The sequence below is a fragment of the Oncorhynchus tshawytscha genome, linkage group LG10 (assembly GCF_018296145.1).
Source record: "Oncorhynchus tshawytscha isolate Ot180627B linkage group LG10, Otsh_v2.0, whole genome shotgun sequence".
Classification (NCBI taxonomy): domain Eukaryota; kingdom Metazoa; phylum Chordata; class Actinopteri; order Salmoniformes; family Salmonidae; genus Oncorhynchus; species Oncorhynchus tshawytscha.
In genome coordinates this window covers 79,959,893-79,978,853 of record NC_056438.1, presented here as the reverse complement: position 1 = coordinate 79,978,853, position 18,961 = coordinate 79,959,893, and the positions used below count along the sequence as shown (strand labels likewise).

The 18,961-nt window shown below is 46.9% G+C and overlaps 1 protein-coding gene across 1 annotated transcript; it reads left to right on the top strand.

The window, feature by feature from the left end:
- The first annotated feature begins 440 nt into the window (after window positions 1–440).
- Window positions 441–18,730, top strand: LOC112238875 (activin receptor type-2B-like). Its single transcript, XM_042329169.1, has 11 exons — window positions 441–871; window positions 8,303–8,510; window positions 10,115–10,230; window positions 10,463–10,614; window positions 11,423–11,566; window positions 12,009–12,152; window positions 12,324–12,472; window positions 12,569–12,683; window positions 12,849–12,987; window positions 14,195–14,325; window positions 14,849–18,730. Exons 1-11 carry the CDS (start codon window positions 820–822, stop codon window positions 15,077–15,079), a joined length of 1,581 nt encoding a protein of 526 aa, XP_042185103.1. The 5' UTR covers window positions 441–819; the 3' UTR covers window positions 15,080–18,730.
- Window positions 18,731–18,961: the final 231 nt, after the last annotated feature.

Here is an 18,961-nt window from a genome sequence, read left to right as displayed (position 1 = left end):
TATTATATTCTATTTATTTCTAATGTTTGTGAGAGAAAACAAATGACTGAATATTTCAAATTAATTCTGGATAAAACTTTTTTTTTTTTAAGTTCAAGACTGTTAGCAGTTGTTGTGATATTATTTTATATTTCTAATGATGATCCATCAAAGTGTCCCGGTAAGGTCACCCCGCTCCTCGAGCTTCGCATCTCCCTGAATCTCTCCTCTTTGTGTTTATACAACCGGGTTTCCCTGCTCGCAACCATTCCCGCTAGGCACTAGTTACCACAGTCACAACGTCCTAAAGGCTATGTAGTCCTAATTTAAGGTTAGGGTTAGGCATAAGGTTAGTCGTGTGGTTAAGGTTAGGTTTAAATTCAGATGTTAGGAAGATAAATGGTAGAAATGGGCGGGGTTTAGCCGTCATTATGACTTTGTGGCTGTGGTAACTAGTGACGACCCCCATCAGGAGCCATTTTGTACCCAGATCAATAACATACATGTAAACTCCGATCTCTCGGCGCAGCGGTGGACTCTGCTAGTCTAGTAGAGCGCAAACCTGGATTATCTATTAGCTAGACTACATTTCAAACGGAATCAGGACCAAACTCCGGAAATGATGAATTTACTAGTGCACACGGGTTACTAAACAGTGTCTTTCTCTGACCGTCCCGCTAAGGTGTTGTGCCGCCACCGACACGCTGTGTTTAGATGGATCGGAGAAGCCAGTAGTTATTGTGATTTCGGACTGATGTCGGGACGATATCCGGTTTAAATGTTCGCGACGGGAAAACAAGGAGAACGTCTTCCCTGTCTTTCTATCAATACGAGAACATCATGGCTTTTTCCTGGCTGACTTGTTCGCTTCTCCTGGGAACTTTGTGTGCAGGTAAGAAACGACGCGTCTATTGTACACATTGATGAAACGGCAACAGTTGCAAAAAAAACAACATTTGGCATAACTGGTAGCTTCGTTTTTAATTTTAATTGAACCTTTATTTAACTAGCCAATTTTCCATCCCCCTTTAATTGTGTTATTGTCGGGGCACGTGTTGTCAAGGTATATTTCCCTTCACGTGGATATGTGTCTTGCTGTTTTATTTGCAGTGAAATGATTCAATCGATTTCTGTCATTAGATGTGGTCTTCCAACATCATGCTTTCCGTAGATTGAGGCTGTTTTTTAAATTTATGCTGTAGCCTACTCTGATGGAATGCTGCTGTTGTGTGTAGGCCTAGGTGTGTGTGTGTGTCTGTGTGTGTGTGTGTGTGTGTGTGTGCGCGTGCGTGCGTGGAAACGGGATAATTGTGTCGTCATGTGTTTTGTTCTCCTGTGCAGATTCACAACATAAAACAATGTCTGGATCCTCTACACCAGTGGTTCCCAAACTGTTTATAGTCCCGTACCCCTTCAAACATTCACCCTCCAGCGGTACCCCCTCTAGCACAAGGGTCAGCGCACTCTACAATGTTTGTTTTTTCCATCACTGCCTGTCACACACACTATACGATACATTTATTGAACATAAGAGTGAGTGTTAGTTTTTGTCACAACCCTGCTCGTGGGAAGTGACAAAGAGCTCTTACAGGACCAGGGCGCACATAATAATATAATAATAATCAATAATTTTGCTCTTTATTTAACCATCTTACATATCAAACCTTATTTGTTCACTGGAAATTGTGAATAACTCACCATAGGTTAATGAGAAGGGTGTGCTTGAAAGGATGCACATAACTCTGCAATATTGGGTTGTATTGGAGAGAGTCTCAGGCTTAAATCATTGTCCACACACAGTCTGTGCCTGTATTTAGTTTTCATGCTAGTGAGGGTTGAGAATCCACTCTCTCACATAGGTATGTGGTTGCAAGATTGGGTGCCCGAGCTGACAAGGTGAAAATCTGTGGTTCTGCCCCTGAACAAGGCAGTTAACCCACTGTTCCCAGGCCGTCATTGAAAATAAGAATGTGTTCTTAACTGACTTGCCTAATTAAATGAAGGCCTAAAAAAATATATTTAAAAAATCGGCGCCCAAAAATACCGATTTCCGATTGTTATGAAAACATGAAATCGGCCCTAATTAATCGGCCATTCCGATTAATCGGTCAGCCTCTACTGCCTATGCCGCTCGGCCATCGCTCATTCATATACTTACATGTACATATTCTCATTCACCCCTTTAGATTTGTGTGTATTAGGTTGTTGTGGGGGAATTGTTAGACATTACTGCATTGTCGGAACAGGAAGCACAGCATTTCGCTACACTTGCATTATCTGCTAACCACGTGTATGACCAATAACATTCGATTTGAGTGCTACGGGGTGGTAATCATTTAGGCAGGTTACCTTCGCTTCCTTGGGCACAGGGATTATGCTGGTCTGCTTGAAACATGTAGGTATTAGGCACATGCTTTGAGTACACGTCCTGGTAATCCATCTGGCCTCGCGGCTTTGTGAATGTTGAGCTGTTTAAAGGTTTTGTTCACATCAGCTTCCGAGAGCATTATCACACAGTCCTCCAGAACAGCTGGTGCTCTCGTGGATGCTTCAGTGTCGCTTGCTTCAGTGTCGCTTGCCTCAAAGCGAACCTAAAAGGCATTTAGCTCGTCTGGTAGGCTTGCGTCACTGGGCAGCTCGCGTCTGGGTTTCACTTTGTAGTCTTTCAAGCCCTGCCACATCCGACGAGTGTCAGAAGCCGGTGTAGTAGGACTCAATCTTAATCCCGTGTTGACGCTTTGCTTGTTTGATGGTTCGTCTCAGGGCATACCAGGATTTCTTATAGGTGTCCGGATGAGTGTCCCACTCCTTGAAAGTGGCAGTTCTAGCCTTTAGCTCGGTGCGGATGTTGCCTGTAATCCATGGCTTCTGGTTGGGATATGTACGTACAGTCACTGTGGGGACAACGTCATTGATTCACTTATTGATGAAGCCGATGACTGAGGTGGTGTATTCCTCAATGCCTATGGATGAATCCCGGAACATATTCCAGTCTGTGCTAGCAAAACAGTCCTGTAGCGTAGCATCCGCATCATCTGACCACTTCCGTATTGAGCGAGTCACTGGTACTTCCTGCTTTAGTTTTTGCTTGTAAGCAGGAATCAGGAGGATAGAATTATGGTCATATTTGCCAAATTTAGGGAAGGGGAGAGCATTGTATGCATCTCTGTGTGGAGTAAAGGTGGCCTAGGATTGTTTTCCCCCTGGGTGCACATGTGACATGCTGGTAAAAATGTGGTAAAACTGATTTAAGTTTATTTTGAGAGCGGTCTTAGTGCCAGCTTCGCTTTGTGGTGGTAAATAGACGGCTACAAATAATATAGATGAAAACTCTCTTGGTAGATAGTGTGGTCTAATGCTTATCATAAGGTACTCTACCTCAGGCGAGCAATACCTTGAGACTTCTTAAATATTAGACATCGCGCACAAGCTGTTGTTGACAAAAAAGACACACACCCCCACCCCTAGTCTTACCACAAGCTAGCTTCTCTGTTCTGCTGTTGCATTGAAAATCCCTCCAGCTCTATATTATCCGAGTCTTCGTTCAACCACGACTCAGTGAAACATAAGATGTTACAGTTCTTAATGTCCGGTTGGTAGGATAATCGTAATTATAGGTCATCAATTTTCCATTGATTGCATGTTAGCAAGTAGAACGGAAGGCAGTGGGAGTTTACTCACTCACCTACGGATTCTCAAAAGGCAGCCCGATCTGCTTCCTCTTTTCCTCCTTCCTCCTTTCCTCCTGGTACTAGGCTAGCTCAGCTCTGTGTAGTAGCCTGGTACTAGGCTAGCTCAGCTCTGTGTAGTAGGCTGGTATTAGGCTAGCTCAGCTCTGTGTAGTAGCCTGGTACTAGGCTAGCTCAGCCTGGTATTAGGCTAGCTCAGCTCTGTGTAGTAGGCTAGCTCAGCTCTGTGTAGTAGCCTGGTATTAGGCTAGCTTACCTCTGTGTAGTTGGCTAGCTCAGCTCTGTGTAGTAGCCTGGTACTAGGCTAGCTCAGCTCTGTAGTAGGCTGGTATTAGGCTAGCTCAGCTCTGTGTAGTAGCCTGGTATTAGGCTAGCTCAGGCTAGCTCAGCTCTGTGTAGTTGGCTAGCTCAGCTCTGTGTAGTAGCCTGGTACTAGGCTAGCTCAGCCTGGTATTAGGCTAGCTTACCTCTGTGTAGTTGGCTAGCTCAGCTCTGTGTAGTAGGCTGGTATTAGGCTAGCTCAGCTCTGTGTAGTAGGCTGGTATTAGGCTAGCTCAGCTCTGTGTAGTAGCCTGGTATTAGGCTAGCTTACCTCTGTGTCGTAGCCTGGTATTAGGCTAGCTCAGCTCTGTGTAGTAGGCTGGTATTAGGCTAGCTCAGCTCTGTGTAGTAGCCTGGTATTAGGCTAGCTTACCTCTGTGTCGTAGCCTGGTATTAGGCTAGCTTACCTCTGTGTAGTTGGCTAGCTCAGCTCTGTGTAGTAGGCTGGTATTAGGCTAGCTCAGCTCTGTGTAGTAGCCTGGTATTAGGCTAGCTTACCTCTGTGTAGTTGGCTACTGGGTAGATTAGGCCTAATGACGAGATGCTCATGTCTCCGCCCTAACAATGGGAGTCATCCCAAAGCAGGCAACAGTTTAGGTCCAAAATAAGGCCATAGAAACGCATTGGGCTTATTTTGGACATATTTTGAAACCTCTCACTGTACCTCTTCCTCTCATATAGAGGGATACCACCGTAGGGGTTTGGGCGGCCAGGCTCCTATAGACAAGGATTTAAAGAGACAGGCTTTATTTTTTTTCCAGTGAACAAAGACTCAGAAACATCTACATGCTACGTTCAAACCATATTATGATGTCATCACTTCTGATATTTTTCCTATCCACACAAAAACATATTTGTTGGAACAGTTTTGTTGATTTTTTTATTTTTTACGTCACAATGAGCTCACCGTTTTTTGATTCAATAAGTGAATAAACCCACCAGAATGAAAGACCTAAACTTCAAACTGACATTAAAAACAGTTTTCAGGCTGTATTGCAGGTCGAAACACTAGCGTTCTCCTCCATTGTGATAAATAAGTCCTAGTCAACATGACAACTTTTACTGTCTCAGTAGCCTATTCTAACACTAAACACCACTGCGCTCAATGATGGGGGGGGGGCTGTTTTGATTATTCTGCTCATAGAACCTGCTCTACACCCTATTTCTTCCCAGATGTGCTATAGTCATCTAGTTAAAGGGTTCATCTGCGATTGTTAACCAAAATAGTGGTGGGATGGTCCGCTTTGTTTGTTTGAAATGCAAATTGACCCTTTTTTTTTAATGCAACAAATAAAAATGGTCAGGGTTGCTGCTGTCTATGGAAATAACACACACACAGACACAGTCTGTGTTCCAAATGGCACCCTATTCCCCAGTGTACTACTTCTGACCAGGGCCCTATGGCACCCTATCCCCCAGTGCACTACTTTTGACCAGGGCCCTATGGCACCCTATTCCCTAATATACTACTTTTGACCAGGGCCCCATGGCACCCTATTACCCAGTGCACTACTTCTGACCAGGGCCCTATGGCACCCTATTCCCCAGTGCACTGCTTTTGACCAGGGCCCTATGGCACCCTATTCCCCAGTGCACTACTTTTGACCAGGGCCCTATGGCACCCTATTCCCCAGTGCACTACTTTTGACCAGGGCTCTATTGCACCCTATTCCCCAGTGCACTACTTTTGACCAGGGCCCTATGGCACCCTATTCCCCAGTGCACTACTTTTGACCAGGGCCCTATGGCACTCTATTCCCCAGTGCACTACTTTTGTCCAGGGCCCTATGGCACCCTATTCCCTAATGTACTACTTCTGACCAGGGCCCTATGGCACCCTATTCCCTAATGTACTACTTCTGACCAGGGCCCTATGGCACCCTATTCCCTAGTGTACTACTTTAGACCAGGACCCCATGGCACCCTATTCCCTAGTGTACTACTTTTGACCAGGGCCCAATAGGGATTAGGGTGCCATTTGGGATGCAATTATTATGTTTGTGAGGTCTTCACCCGGCATATCAAGGTGGTATAATGACATCATTACAGAGTTTTATCAGGTTCGTGTTCAGAAGGCATCAAACAGAAGGTTAACTGAGTAACTATCAGTAGGCTACTTGTCCAATAGGACATGCTTATTTTGTTTTACCGGGTTCTCAGGTGAGAACACTAGCTAGGTGTGGGCTGTTTTGGCGAGAGCAGCATAGAGAAACTGTATGTTCACACTACATATACAGGTAACTGCCAAAATAATGGAAACTCCTTGAGTAAATGAGATACAAAGTGTATTGAAAGCAGGTGGTTCCTGAGATGATCATAAAACCTTTTTATAATTAAAAAAAAAAAAAGTCTTGTCTCATCGTTGCAACTCCCGTACGGACACGGGAGAGGTGAAGGTCGAGAGCCACGTGTCCTCCGATACACAACCCAACCAAGCCGCACTGCTTCTTGACACAACGCCCACTTAAACCCAGAAGCACCAATGTGTCTGAGGAAACACAGTACACCTGGTGACCGTACGCTGCGCCCGGCCCACCACAGGAGTCGCTAGTGCGCGGTGGTTCAAGGACATCCCTGCCGGCCAAACCCTCCCCTAACCCAGACGACGCTGGGCAAATTGTGCGCCACCCCTCGGGTCTCCCGGTCGCGACCAGCTGTGACAGAGCCTGGACTCGAACCCAGAATCTCTAGTGGCAGTTAGCGCTGAAGTGCAGTGCCTTAGACCACTGCGCCACTCGGGAGGCCTTCTGAGTTAATTAAAGGGAAGATTATAGGTTGCTGTTTAAACATGTTGATTTGTTTCATCCTTCCAACTAAAAATCCCAATACGACATATAACTTTATATTTTGTATTTTGGGAAATTTACATTTTATCCAAATTTGACCGAAGTTATGACGGATAAGCGTTGTGACGTCGAGCAGAACACTCAGCCGGAGCAGAACACTCAGCCGGAGCAGAACACTCAGCCGGAGCAGAACACTCAGCCGGAGTGAAGCCACTGTCCACAAGACTCTAAAGAACCACATCATACCGAGTCCTCAGATTAGATTCAACTTTGTCATTGAACAAGTACAAGTACAACGAAATGCAGTTAGCATCTTACCAGAAGTGCAAATCAAAGAGTAAAAAATGTTTTACAAGTGAAACAATTAAAAATACAATGTATATTATTAAGTGGGATGTATAAATGTGAAATGAAGGCAAATTATCAGACCATATCCCATGGTTTCTTGATTCTCTATCACCTATAGAGCGCAGGCTTTTAGCATAGCCTCTTTTCCATCCCTGCTGGCTTACCTCTAAAAGCTAACCGCTAGCAGGCTTTTAGCATAGCCCCTTTTCCACCCGTGCTGGCTTACCTCTACTAGCTAACCGCTAGCAGGCTTTTAGCATAGCCTATTATCCACCCGTGCTGGCTTACCTCTACTAGCTAACCGCTAGCAGGCTTTTAGCATAGCCTATTATCCTCTCCTGCTGGCTTACCTCTACTAGCTAACTACTAGCAGGCTTGAAACACATCACTTATTAGGAGTTCAGAACATCAGAATTTCTTGTACTGTTACCGATGAACTTTTACCATCATAGTAGACATTGAATGTCAAACCAAGCTATAGCTAGCTACATGCTAACCTGAGTGCTACTAGCTAGTAGCAGTAAATTCAGGTATAATGGCTAATGTTATATTGGCCACTGAAGATCAGGCAGTTCAGCAAAAATAGACTGACCTTGAAATAAACAATGACATTATTCCGATATGGCATTTGACCATTCATTTCTGCAAAACGTGCAGTATTCTGTTGATGGAATTGTAGCTAGCTTGCATGCTAGCTCATGCCATCCCCAAACTCCACGCCTTGGGGGTTTGTGGTATATGGCCAATATACCACGGCAAAGGACTGTGTCCAGGCACTCCGTGCTGCATCGTGCGTAAGAACAGCCCTTAGCCGTGGTATATTGTCCATATACCACACCCCCTCTGGCCTTATTGCTTAAACATACACCTCCACCTTTCTTTTTCCCGGAGAGCTCTTTCTTCCTTTCCGCGTGATGGACGGAGAACCCCACTGGCTAAATGGACGGGGGCTGTGTCTCGCTGGAAGGAGATCCTCGCCTTGAGCTCATCTACTATATTGTCCAGGGACCGAATGTTAGCAAATAATATACTCAGAAGCGGTGGATGGCATGCATGCCTCTTGAGTCTGGCTAATTTTTCATCGGAGACTTGGAGCAGGGATGAATGGAATTGCCTCTAACCATGATCCTCCTCTGTCCTCTCTCTCCTGCCTCCTCCTCTGTCCTGTCTCTCCACTAGGCTGGGGCCATGGCGATGTGGAGACCAGAGATTGTGTGTACTACAATGATAACTGGCGTACAGAGCGTACCAACCAGAGTGGTGTGGAGAGGTGTGAGGGGGAGAAGGATAAACGACTACACTGCTACTCCTCCTGGCTCAACATCTCAGGAACCATCAAACTGGTGAAGAAAGGCTGCTGGCTGGACGACTTCAACTGCTATGACAGGTACCAGGCACTACTTACCAACTGCTATGACAGGTACCAGGCACTACTTATCAACTGCTATGACAGGTACCAGACACTACATACCACCTGCTATGACAGGTACCAGGCACTACTTACCAACTGCTATGCCAGGTACCAGGCACTACTTACCAACTGCTATGACAGGTACCAGGCACTACTTACCAACTGCTATGACAGGTACCAGGCACTACTTACCAACTGCTATGACAGGTACCAGGCACTACTTACCAACTGCTATGACAGGTACCAGGCACTACTTACCAACTGCTATGACAGGTACCAGGCACTACTTACCAACTGTTATGCCAGGTACCAGGCACTACTTACCAACTGTTATGCCAGGTACCAGGCACTACTTACCAACTGCTATGCCAGGTACCAGGCACTACTTACCAACTGTTATGCCAGGTACCAGGCACTACTTACCAACTGCTATGCCAGGTACCAGGCACCACTTACCAACTGCTAGGTACCAGGCACTACTTACCAACTGCTAGTTACCAGGCACTACTTACCAACTGCTATGCCAGGTACCAGGCACTACTTACCAACTGCTATGCCAGGTACCAGGCACTACTTACCAACTGCTAGGTACCAGACACGATTTACCAACTGCTATACCAGGTACCAGACACGATTTACCAACTGCTATGCCAGGTACCAGACACGATTTACCAACTGCTAGGTACCAGGCACTACTTACCAACTGCTAGTTACCAGGCACTACTTACCAACTGCTAGGTACAAGGCACTACTTGCCAGGTACCAGACACGACTTACCAACTGCTATGCTAGGTACCAGGCACTACTTACCAACTGCTATGCTAGGTACCAGGCACTACTTACCAACTGCTATGCTAGGTACCAGGCACTACTTACCAACTGCTAGGTACCAGGCACTACTTACCAACTGCCAGGCACTACTTACCAACTGCTATGCCAGGTACCAGACACGACTTACCAACTGCTATGCCAGGTACCAGGCACTACTTACCAACTGTTATGCCAGGTACCAGGCACTACTTACCAACTGTTATGCCAGGTACCAGGCACTACTTACCAACTGCTATGCTAGGTACCAGACACAACTTACCAACTGCTAGGTACCAGACACTACTTACCAACTGTTATGCCAGGTACCAGGCACTACTTACTAACTGCTATGCCAGGTACCAGACACGACTTACCAACTGCCAGGTACCATACACGACTTACCAACTGCTAGGTACCAGGCACTACTTACCAACTGCTAGGTACCAGGCACTACTTACCAACTGTTATGCCAGGTACCAGGCACTACTTACCAACTGCTATGCCAGGTACCAGACACTTTTTGACTTAAGTGTGTGTTATGATAGGACACACAGGATAGGATGTACTGGTCCTTATTCCACTTGTGTAATTACAAAAAAAATGCCTCAAGGCAATACTATGGCAATACAAATCAATCACAGATCAACTATGTAGCACCATGATGTCACAATGGCCTTACTCAAATCATCCTAGCACTGCTACAGAAAAATGTGAGGAATGTTTGGGACTAATAGATCTTGTAAATAGTGTGTGTGTGTGTGTCTCGTCAGGCAGACGTGTGTGTCCATGGAAGAGAACCCCCAGGTGTTCTTCTGCTGCTGTGAGGGGAACTACTGCAATGAGAGGTTCACACACCTGCCTGACCTCGTTGCCGCCGGCAACAGAGGTGAGTGGACATGAACTTTGAACCCCGTTCTTTAAAAAAAAAAAAACTTTAATAAAATGTTTTATTTATTTAGAGTCGGAACACAAATCATACAGACTGGTTATCAGGCATCACAATATACCACAAGTAAAATAAATGAAGATATCGTTAAAGATTGATTGTGTTCTCTTCCACAGTGAAAATGTGTATGACTGATTGATTTTCATCTTCTGTGATCTGTTCTCCTTCCTAGTGAAAATCCGCCCCCCTCCCAGAGTGCCATCTCTGTTGAATAGCCTGGTGTTCAGTCTGCTATCTCTGTGTGTTCTGTCTCTGACCCTGCTACTTGCCCTGTGGATGTATCGGCAGCGCAAACCACCCTACGGACATGTTGACCTCCTCGAGGTGAGATCACACCACTTAACGAGTGCTGATCTAGGATCAGGTACCCCCTGTGGCCATATCATCTGATCTAGGATCAGCCCCCCTGTGGCAATATCATCTGATCTAGGATCAGGCCCCCCTGTGGCAATATCATCTGATCTAGGATCAGCCCCCCTGTGGCAATATCATCTGATCTAGGATCAGGTATGCCCCCCCCTGTGGCAATATCATCTGATCTAGGATCAGGTATGCCCCCTGTGGCAATATCATCTGATCTAGGATCAGGCCCCCCCTGTGGCCATATCATCTGATTTAGGATCAGGTCCCCCTGTGGCCATATCATCTGGTTTAGGATCAGGTCCCCCTGTGGTCATATCATCTGATCTAGGATCAGCCCCCCTGTGGCCATATCATCTGATCTAGGATCAGGTCCCCCCATGTGATCTGATCATAGGTCCCCCATGACCATATCATCTGATCTAGGTTCAGGTCCCCCCATGTGACCATATCATCTGATCTAGGATCAGGTCCCCCCCCTGTGGCCATATCATCTGATCTAGCATCAGGTCCCCCCTGTGGCCATATAGTCTGATAGAAACAACGGCTGTGTTTACACAGGCAGCCCAATTCTGATATTTTGCCTAATTATTGGCAAAAGATCTGATTGGTCAAAAGACAAATTATCAGCAAAAGATCAGAGTTGGACTGCCTATGTAAACACAGCTCAACACATACAGGAGATCAAGGAAATAATCAGAGAATTGATGGAGTGTGATATGGACTTGTTCTTCAGGTTGTAGCGTTTTCTCCCCTCTCCTCTGTCTGTCAGGACCCTCGGCAAACCCCCCCCTCTCCCATGGTGGGGCTGAAGCCTCTGCAGTTACTGGAGGTGAAGGCAAGGGGGCGCTTCGGCTGTGTGTGGAAGGCTCAGCTGATGAGTGAATACGTGGCTGTGAAGGTCTTCCCTGTTCGGGTAAGACATACAGGGCTTTAGTCTATGGCATGGGCCTCAAATTAATTCTCCCCCCTCCCGGGGTTACGGTTAGGGGGGCAACATTCAGTTTTTAATGAGGTCCGGAGGGTTATATTTCCTTGGTTAATTTTTGATGACTTGGTGGTTCTTAACTGGACAGTGAAGACCCACTGTATGAATGTGCTGTAGGTCCGTTGTCGTGACTACATGGTTTCCATTTTGTTTGTCGTCGTTTGAAAGGACATTGAGATCTCTAGCTTAATCGACATCCATGTCTTCGGCGCCCGGGGAAACAGTGGGCAGAACTATAGATTATTTTACCTTGTCAGATCAGGGATTCGATCCAGCGACCTTTCGGTTACTCACCCAACGCTCTAACCACGAGGCTACCCTGCCGACCCTGTAAGTTTCTATTATAACGTATGATTGTATGGGTGTGCAGGACAAGCAGTCGTGGCAGAACGAGAGGGATATCTTCCTGACTCCTGGTATGAGACATGAGAACCTGCTTCGCTACATCGCTGCGGAGAAACAAGGCAGCGACATGGAGACGGAACTCTGGCTCATCGTGGAATTCCATGAGCGGGTGAGGAAAAACAGCCAATCGATCAATTCATTTATCAATAAATTAATCTATTCATTTATAGAAGGGCATGTTGTGTTTTATATTGTGGTCTATTCCAGTTTATCTAAGCCATAGTCAAAAATCTCTTTTTAAACCAAGTCTGTGTGCATCTGCGTTCGTGTGTGTGTACAGGGTTCGTTGACTGACCATCTGAAAGACCGTACAGTGACCTGGTCTGAAATGTGTCATATTGCTGAGACGATGTCCCGTGGTCTGGCCTACCTCCATGAAGACACAGCCATCAACAAGGGAGAAGGTCCCAAACCCACCATCGCACACAGGTGACATCATGTGTTTTCAAAGTCAATAACTTACCTGCTTAGATAAACATAATAATATATCAAGCCTACGGGTTATATATAAACTATGTTTCCCAGGGACTTCAAGAGTAAGAACGTGATGTTGAGACGTGATCTGACAGCCGTCATCGGAGACTTCGGTTTGGCCGTCCGGTTTGAGCCGGGGAAACCTCCAGGAGACACCCACGGACAGGTAGTTTAACACACACACACACACACACAGGTCTTACAATTACTTACTTACCTTCACTCTCTCCCTCTCTCTCTCTCTCTCTCTCTCTCTCTCTCGTTCTACTTTATCTCTCTCTCGTTCTACTTTATCTCTCTCTCTCTCTGTCGTTCACTCTCCGTCCTCCAGGTGGGTACGTGGCGTTACATGGCCCCTGAGGTTCTAGAAGGGGCTATAAACTTCCAGAGAGACTCCTTCCTGAGGATCGATATGTATGCTATGGGGCTGGTTCTGTGGGAACTGGTGTCACGATGCATCGCCACAGACGGTGAGAGTTCCTGCTCAGGATCCCCCCGTTACAAACACGTTTCTTTAACTGCTAGACCACACCCCCTCCGGTTCTGTTTGATGCCTAGACCACACCCCCTCCGGTTCTGTTTGATGCCTAGACTACACCCCCTCCGGTTCTGTTTGATGCCTAGACCACACCCCCTCCGGCTCTGTTTGATGCCTAGACCACACACCCTCCGGTTCTGTTTGATGCCTAGACCACACACCCTCCGGTTCTGTTTGATGCCTAGACCACACCCCTCCGGTTCTGTTTGATGCCTAGACCACACACCCTCCGGTTCTGTTTGATGCCTAGACCACACCCCCTCCGGCTCTGTTTGATGCCTAGACCACACCCCCTCCGGCTCTGTTTGATGCCTAGACCACACCCCCTCCGGCTCTGTTTGATGCCTAGACCACACCCCCTCCGGCTCTGTTTGATGCCTAGACCACACCCCCTCCGGCTCTGTTTGATGCCTGGACCACACCCCCTCCGGTTCCGTTTGATGCCTGGACCACACCCCCTCCGGCTCCGTTTGATGCCTGACCACACCCCTCCAGCTCTGTTTGATGCCTAGACCACACCCCCTCCGGCTCTGTTTGATGCCTAGACCACACCCCCTCCGGCTCTGTTTGATGCCTAGACCACACCCCCTCCGGTTCTGTTTGATGCCTAGACCACACCCCCTCCGGCTCTGTTTGATGCCTAGACCACACCCCCTCCGGCTCTGTTTGATGCCTAGACCACACCCCCTCCGGCTCTGTTTGATGCCTAGACCACACCCCCTCCGGCTCTGTTTGATGCCTAGACCACACACCCTCCGGCTCTGTTTGATGCCTAGACCACACCCCCTCCGTCTCCGTTTGATGCCTAGACCACACCCCCTCCGGTTCCGTTTGATGCCTAGACCACACCCCCTCCGGTTCCGTTTGATGCCTAGACCACACCCCTCCGGTTCCGTTTGATGCCTAGACCACACCCCTCCGGTTCCATTTGATGCCTAGACCACACCCCCTCCGGCTCTGTTTGGTGTCTAATATATATTTTCATATAGGCCAAATGTATATCTTGTTTTAGTTTCTGTATAAACAATGCATTTACTAATAATAAACAATGCATATACTAAAAACAGTGTGTTTACTAAAAACAAACAGCCTATCAGTAAGTTGTAAAGCCTTCAATATAATGTTTTCTTGTCTCTCAGGTACCGTAGGGGAGTTCATGCTGCCGTTTGAGGAGGAGATTGGCCAACACATGTCTCTACAGGAACTGCAGGATGCGGTCGTTCACAAGAAGATGAGACCGGTCTTCAAGGACACCTGGCTCAAACACCCGGTCAGTAACACTGGGATGGTACGCTGGGATGGTACGCTGGGATGGTACGCTGGGATGGTACGCTGGGATGGTACGCTGGGATGGTACGCTGGGGTGGTACGCTGGGATGGTACGCTGGGATGGTACGCTGGGATGGTACGCTGGGATGGTACGCTGGGATGGTACGCTGGGGTGGTACGCTGGGGTGGTACGCTGGGATGGTACACTGGGATGGTACACTAGAGTAACAGTAGAGCGGTGGTTCCCAACTCCAGTCCTCCAGTCCCCCCTACCAGCACTAATGTCTGTTGTCGTTCCTCCATAAACTCACCTGATTCAACTCATTAAGAGCTTGATGATTGGTTGACCAGTTGAATCAGGTGTGTTTGTCCGGGGCCACGACAAACAATGTGTTCTGTTGGGGGTACTGGAGGACTGGAGGACTATATTTAACTCTTTGGGGACTTAAAAAAAACTCTTTGTTTGTTTTATATTGTATTTCCTGTAACCTCTTGGTTTCTTGCTGTGTGTGTCGGCGCCACAGGGTCTGTCTCAGTTGTGTGAGACTATAGAGGAGTGTTGGGACCATGACGCAGAGGCTCGTCTCTCCGCCGGCTGTGTCGAGGAACGCATCTCCCAGATCGCCAGGACAACCGTCAGCACTACCTCAGACTGCCCAGTTGCCGTAGTAATGTCGGTAACCGCCGCCGACGACCTACCCCCCCCAAAGAGTCCGGCACCTGAGTTCTGTGTTACTGTGACGTCAGAGCAGTGACGTCAGAGCAGTGACGTCATCACGGAACGATGCTCCTGACTTTTCTAGCCTAAACTTTTAAACAACTTGAATACAGCTGCTATTTTTATAGACTTGATCAAGTCTTCTCTTCTATCCGTCTTCTGTAGTTTTCACTGAGAAAATCACACGACAGAAATAAGCTATATGCTGGACAAATACCTCTCTTAAGACATTAACTTGTATTAATCTTCTATTCAGTCAATACCTCGTGTTGTGTTTAGTGGGTTTGATTATTACCTCATTCTGTCGTCTGGTCAAGATGGCGGCCAGCCAAAGAAAGCTAACCGTATTCCAAACCTCTGACGTGACGATGCACAACACACAGTCTGACCGACCGACCATATATATACACACACACACAGCCCAGACGATAGACATACACACTGTAGATCCGCAGGACTGATGTCCGATGAACCACGAGACTGTTCCAACGTATTTATCTTCCTCGGGATGAAACGTGGCTCTTTACTCAGCGTTCTGTCGTCCATCTTTTTTTGGCTTAGGAACACCTTTTTGAAATAACGACACTGACACCTGAACCAACCCTCCATATAGCCTCATCCATCAGTGCTATCCTGGATCCTTGGGACGTCCCTACTCTAAACCCAGGGCCTGACAGTAGAGCAGTGTTAACTAGGGAGAGGAGGGGGGGGCAAGAGGCCCGGACGCTACGCAGGAGTAGCATTGGACAAACTGACTTGGAAAGGATTAGGACACAATTAGACTTGTGGTTTTGGATTGGAACTACGACATCTCAGGATTCCAGCCTATTGGAACATTTTTCTACACATGCAGAGAAGCCAAACTATCAGGAAACATCTTTTATCTGACATTACTCAATGAAATCTGAAATTGAAATGTTATACATTCTGGATGCAACTTTTTTTTGTGCGAATGTGTGTGTGTGTGTGTGTGTGTGTGTGTGTGTGTGTGTGTAATAGACTGAGAGGAGTATTTTTGTATTTTTTGTCTGAACTGCTGTTGAAGCTGTGAATAAGTATTTGAAGGGCCATGCTTGACTTGGTTACAAGTTTATTTTTCTTTCTCTGTCTGCTCAGTAGACCAGTTTCACAAAGCTATGATTTCCAGTCTTTTATTTTGGAAACAAATTGTCTGACTTGTGAGACTAAGTTTCAGTTACCTCGGCAACCTGTATGTCGTTCAGTTACCTCGGCAACCTGTATGTCGTTCAGTTACCTCGGCAACCTGTATGTCGTGCAAGAAAAACCAAACACAGTGGCTGTCTTTATTTCAACTGCATACCAGACTAGCCTGGTTCCAGATCTGTTTGTGCTGCCTTGCCAACTGCCTTGCCAACTCCTATGGTCAATAACAACACAAACACATCTGGAACCAGGCTAATATGACCAGACTGTAACAAACTAGTGAACATCCACACAATGCTGCTGATACTCACTACCAGGTTTGGGATCCGGCGGCGGACTCGCAATCTGGCATTTCGGGCAAATTCCATATGGGCTGGTACATTTTTAGCCCAGTGGGCCTGTCTAACTTGTTATAACTATCTGGCTAATAATAGAATGGGCTGGTGTGGTTTAATTAATCCCGCCATATTGAGCCTGCCCACACTACCGCTGGCTTTCTGTCCCAACCCCCACCTGCTACCGCAAGAACTGGTCCCCGAACCCAACCGCAAGAACTGGTCCCCGAACCCAAACGCAGTCTTGCAATGGGACTTTAGGAGCATGTGACGAAGCAGCTCACCAGCCATGGTCCCGAAGTCATTTTGCACCCTGTATGCAATAGCAAAATGCACGAAAATAATGTAAGAGCTAAGTTAAATTACCAGACATTCTCACGTGGCCCATTTTTATATTAGTCTACTGGGATATACCAGCCAATAGACCTAGATGTAGTTTGAAGAGAGCAGTGTGGGAGAGACCTGGCACTTTCTCTCATTTTATAAGCGTCCCCTAGGACCTGCGGGTCCCGACAGAGATCATTGCAGCGTGTTCGGCATTTTTCATGCTGCGGTTGGGTGCTGCCCTTTTATCTTTAAGGGGGGGGAAAATGATTCGGTTTTGAGACTTCAAGCAACAACAAAAAAATTGCATTTTGTGGGGGCCTCAAGGAAAATAATGGGCTGTTGTGGGGGCCTCAAGGGAAATAATGGGCTGTTGTGGGGGCCTCAATGGAAAATAATGGGCTGTTGTGGGGGCCTCAAGGGAAATAATGGGCTGTTGTGGGGGCCTCAATGGAAAATAATGGGCTGTTGTGGGGGCCTCAATGGAAAATAATGGGCTGTTGTGGGGGCCTCAATGGAAAATAATGGGCTGTTGTGGGGGCCTCAAGGGAAATAATGGGCTGTTGTGGGGGCCTCAATGGAAAATAATGGGCTGTTGTGGGGGCCTCAATGGAAAATAATGGGCTGTTGTGGGGGCCTCAATGGAAAATAATGGGCTGTTGTGGGGGCCTCAAGGGAAATAATGGGCTGTTGTGGGGGCCTCAATGGAAAATAATGGGCTGTTGTGGGGGCCTCAATGGAAAATAATGGGCTGTTGTGGGGGCCTCAATGGAAAATAATGGTTCAGTGTTTGAAACCCCAGGGCTGATTTCTGGTCCCAGTCCGCCCATGTTGGGATGAATTCCATATAAATTCCTATCAGCTCAGATTTGGAATTTCCAATGGCAAATTTTCCTATTTGAAAAGAAATGGAATTTCAGTGTACTTCCTGAAATTGAATTGACCCCTACCGCGCTCACTACTCCAGGGTCCTCAACGATCGATAATGTTGATGTCGCCATGTATTCTCTGTTCTGTGAATGGAACTGTAAGTGATGCTCATTGTAATAATGTTGTTTTTTAATGTTCGTTCTCAACTGTTTACCCTCTGACAGCACATATACCTCAGGTTTTTATACAGATTAATATCTCTTGTTATATCGTGTTTTAGTCGTTATATTTACTGCGAGTTTTACTTTTATTTTTGTGTACCGTGGAGATTTCAAATTCTATTCGACTGACTAGTTGCGTACAGGACGTGTTTTATGTTGTTCAACCCAAATTAGAGGCTGGACCTTGGTATGTAAATACTGGTTGTCATGTACACAGTTGCAGAACACTGATTTTACAACGTATTCGGTTGGGGAAATAATGTTTTTTTTTTTTTTCATTTTACTTGATTGAAAAGGGGAATTTGAAGAGTGTCTCTGTGGTTTTTATAATTTACTTTCGAAATATCATGGTTCTCCCCTAAATAATATAAGAGGGACTCTGCGCCACCTTGTGGGCCGGCTGCGCCACCTTGCGGCGCCGGCTGAGCCGAGCCACCTTGCGGCGTCGGCTGAGCCGAGCCACCTTGCGGCGTCGGCTGAGCCGAGCCACCTTGCGGGGCCGGCTGGGCCGAGCCACCTTGCGGGGCCGGCTGGGCCGAGCCACCTTGCTGGGCCGAGCCACCTTGCGGGGCCGGCTGGGCCGAGCCACCTTGCGGGGCCGGCTGGGCCGAGCCACCTTGCGGGGCCGGCTGGGCCGAGCCACCTTGCGGGGCCGGCTGGGCTGAGCCACTATGCAATTTTATACAGTACCAGTCAAAAGTTTGGACACCTACTCAAAGGGTTTTTCTTTATTTTTACTATTTTCTACATTGTAGAATAATAGAATACATCAAAACTGTGTGTGTGTGTGGAGTCGTATAGTAATCAAAAATATGTTAAACAAATGAAAATATGTTTTTAAGATTCTTCAAAGTAGCCACCTTTGCTTTGATGACAGCTTTGCATTCTTGCAACTGACTTCATGAGGTAGTCACCTGAAATGCTTTTCCAACAGTCTTGAAGGAGTTCCCACATATGCTGAGCATTTGTTGGTTGCTTTTCCTTCACTCTGCAGTCCAACTCATC

Coding starts and splice junctions, on each gene's coding strand:
- LOC112238875 (XM_042329169.1), top strand. CDS start 820: ATGGCTTTTTCCTGGCTGACTTGTTCGCTTCTCCTGGGAACTTTGTGT. Junction 10,231..10,462: donor CGTTGCCGCCGGCAACAGAG/GTGAGTGGACAT, acceptor TCTCCTTCCTAG/TGAAAATCCGCCCCCCTCCC. Junction 12,473..12,568: donor AAACCCACCATCGCACACAG/GTGACATCATGT, acceptor TATGTTTCCCAG/GGACTTCAAGAGTAAGAACG.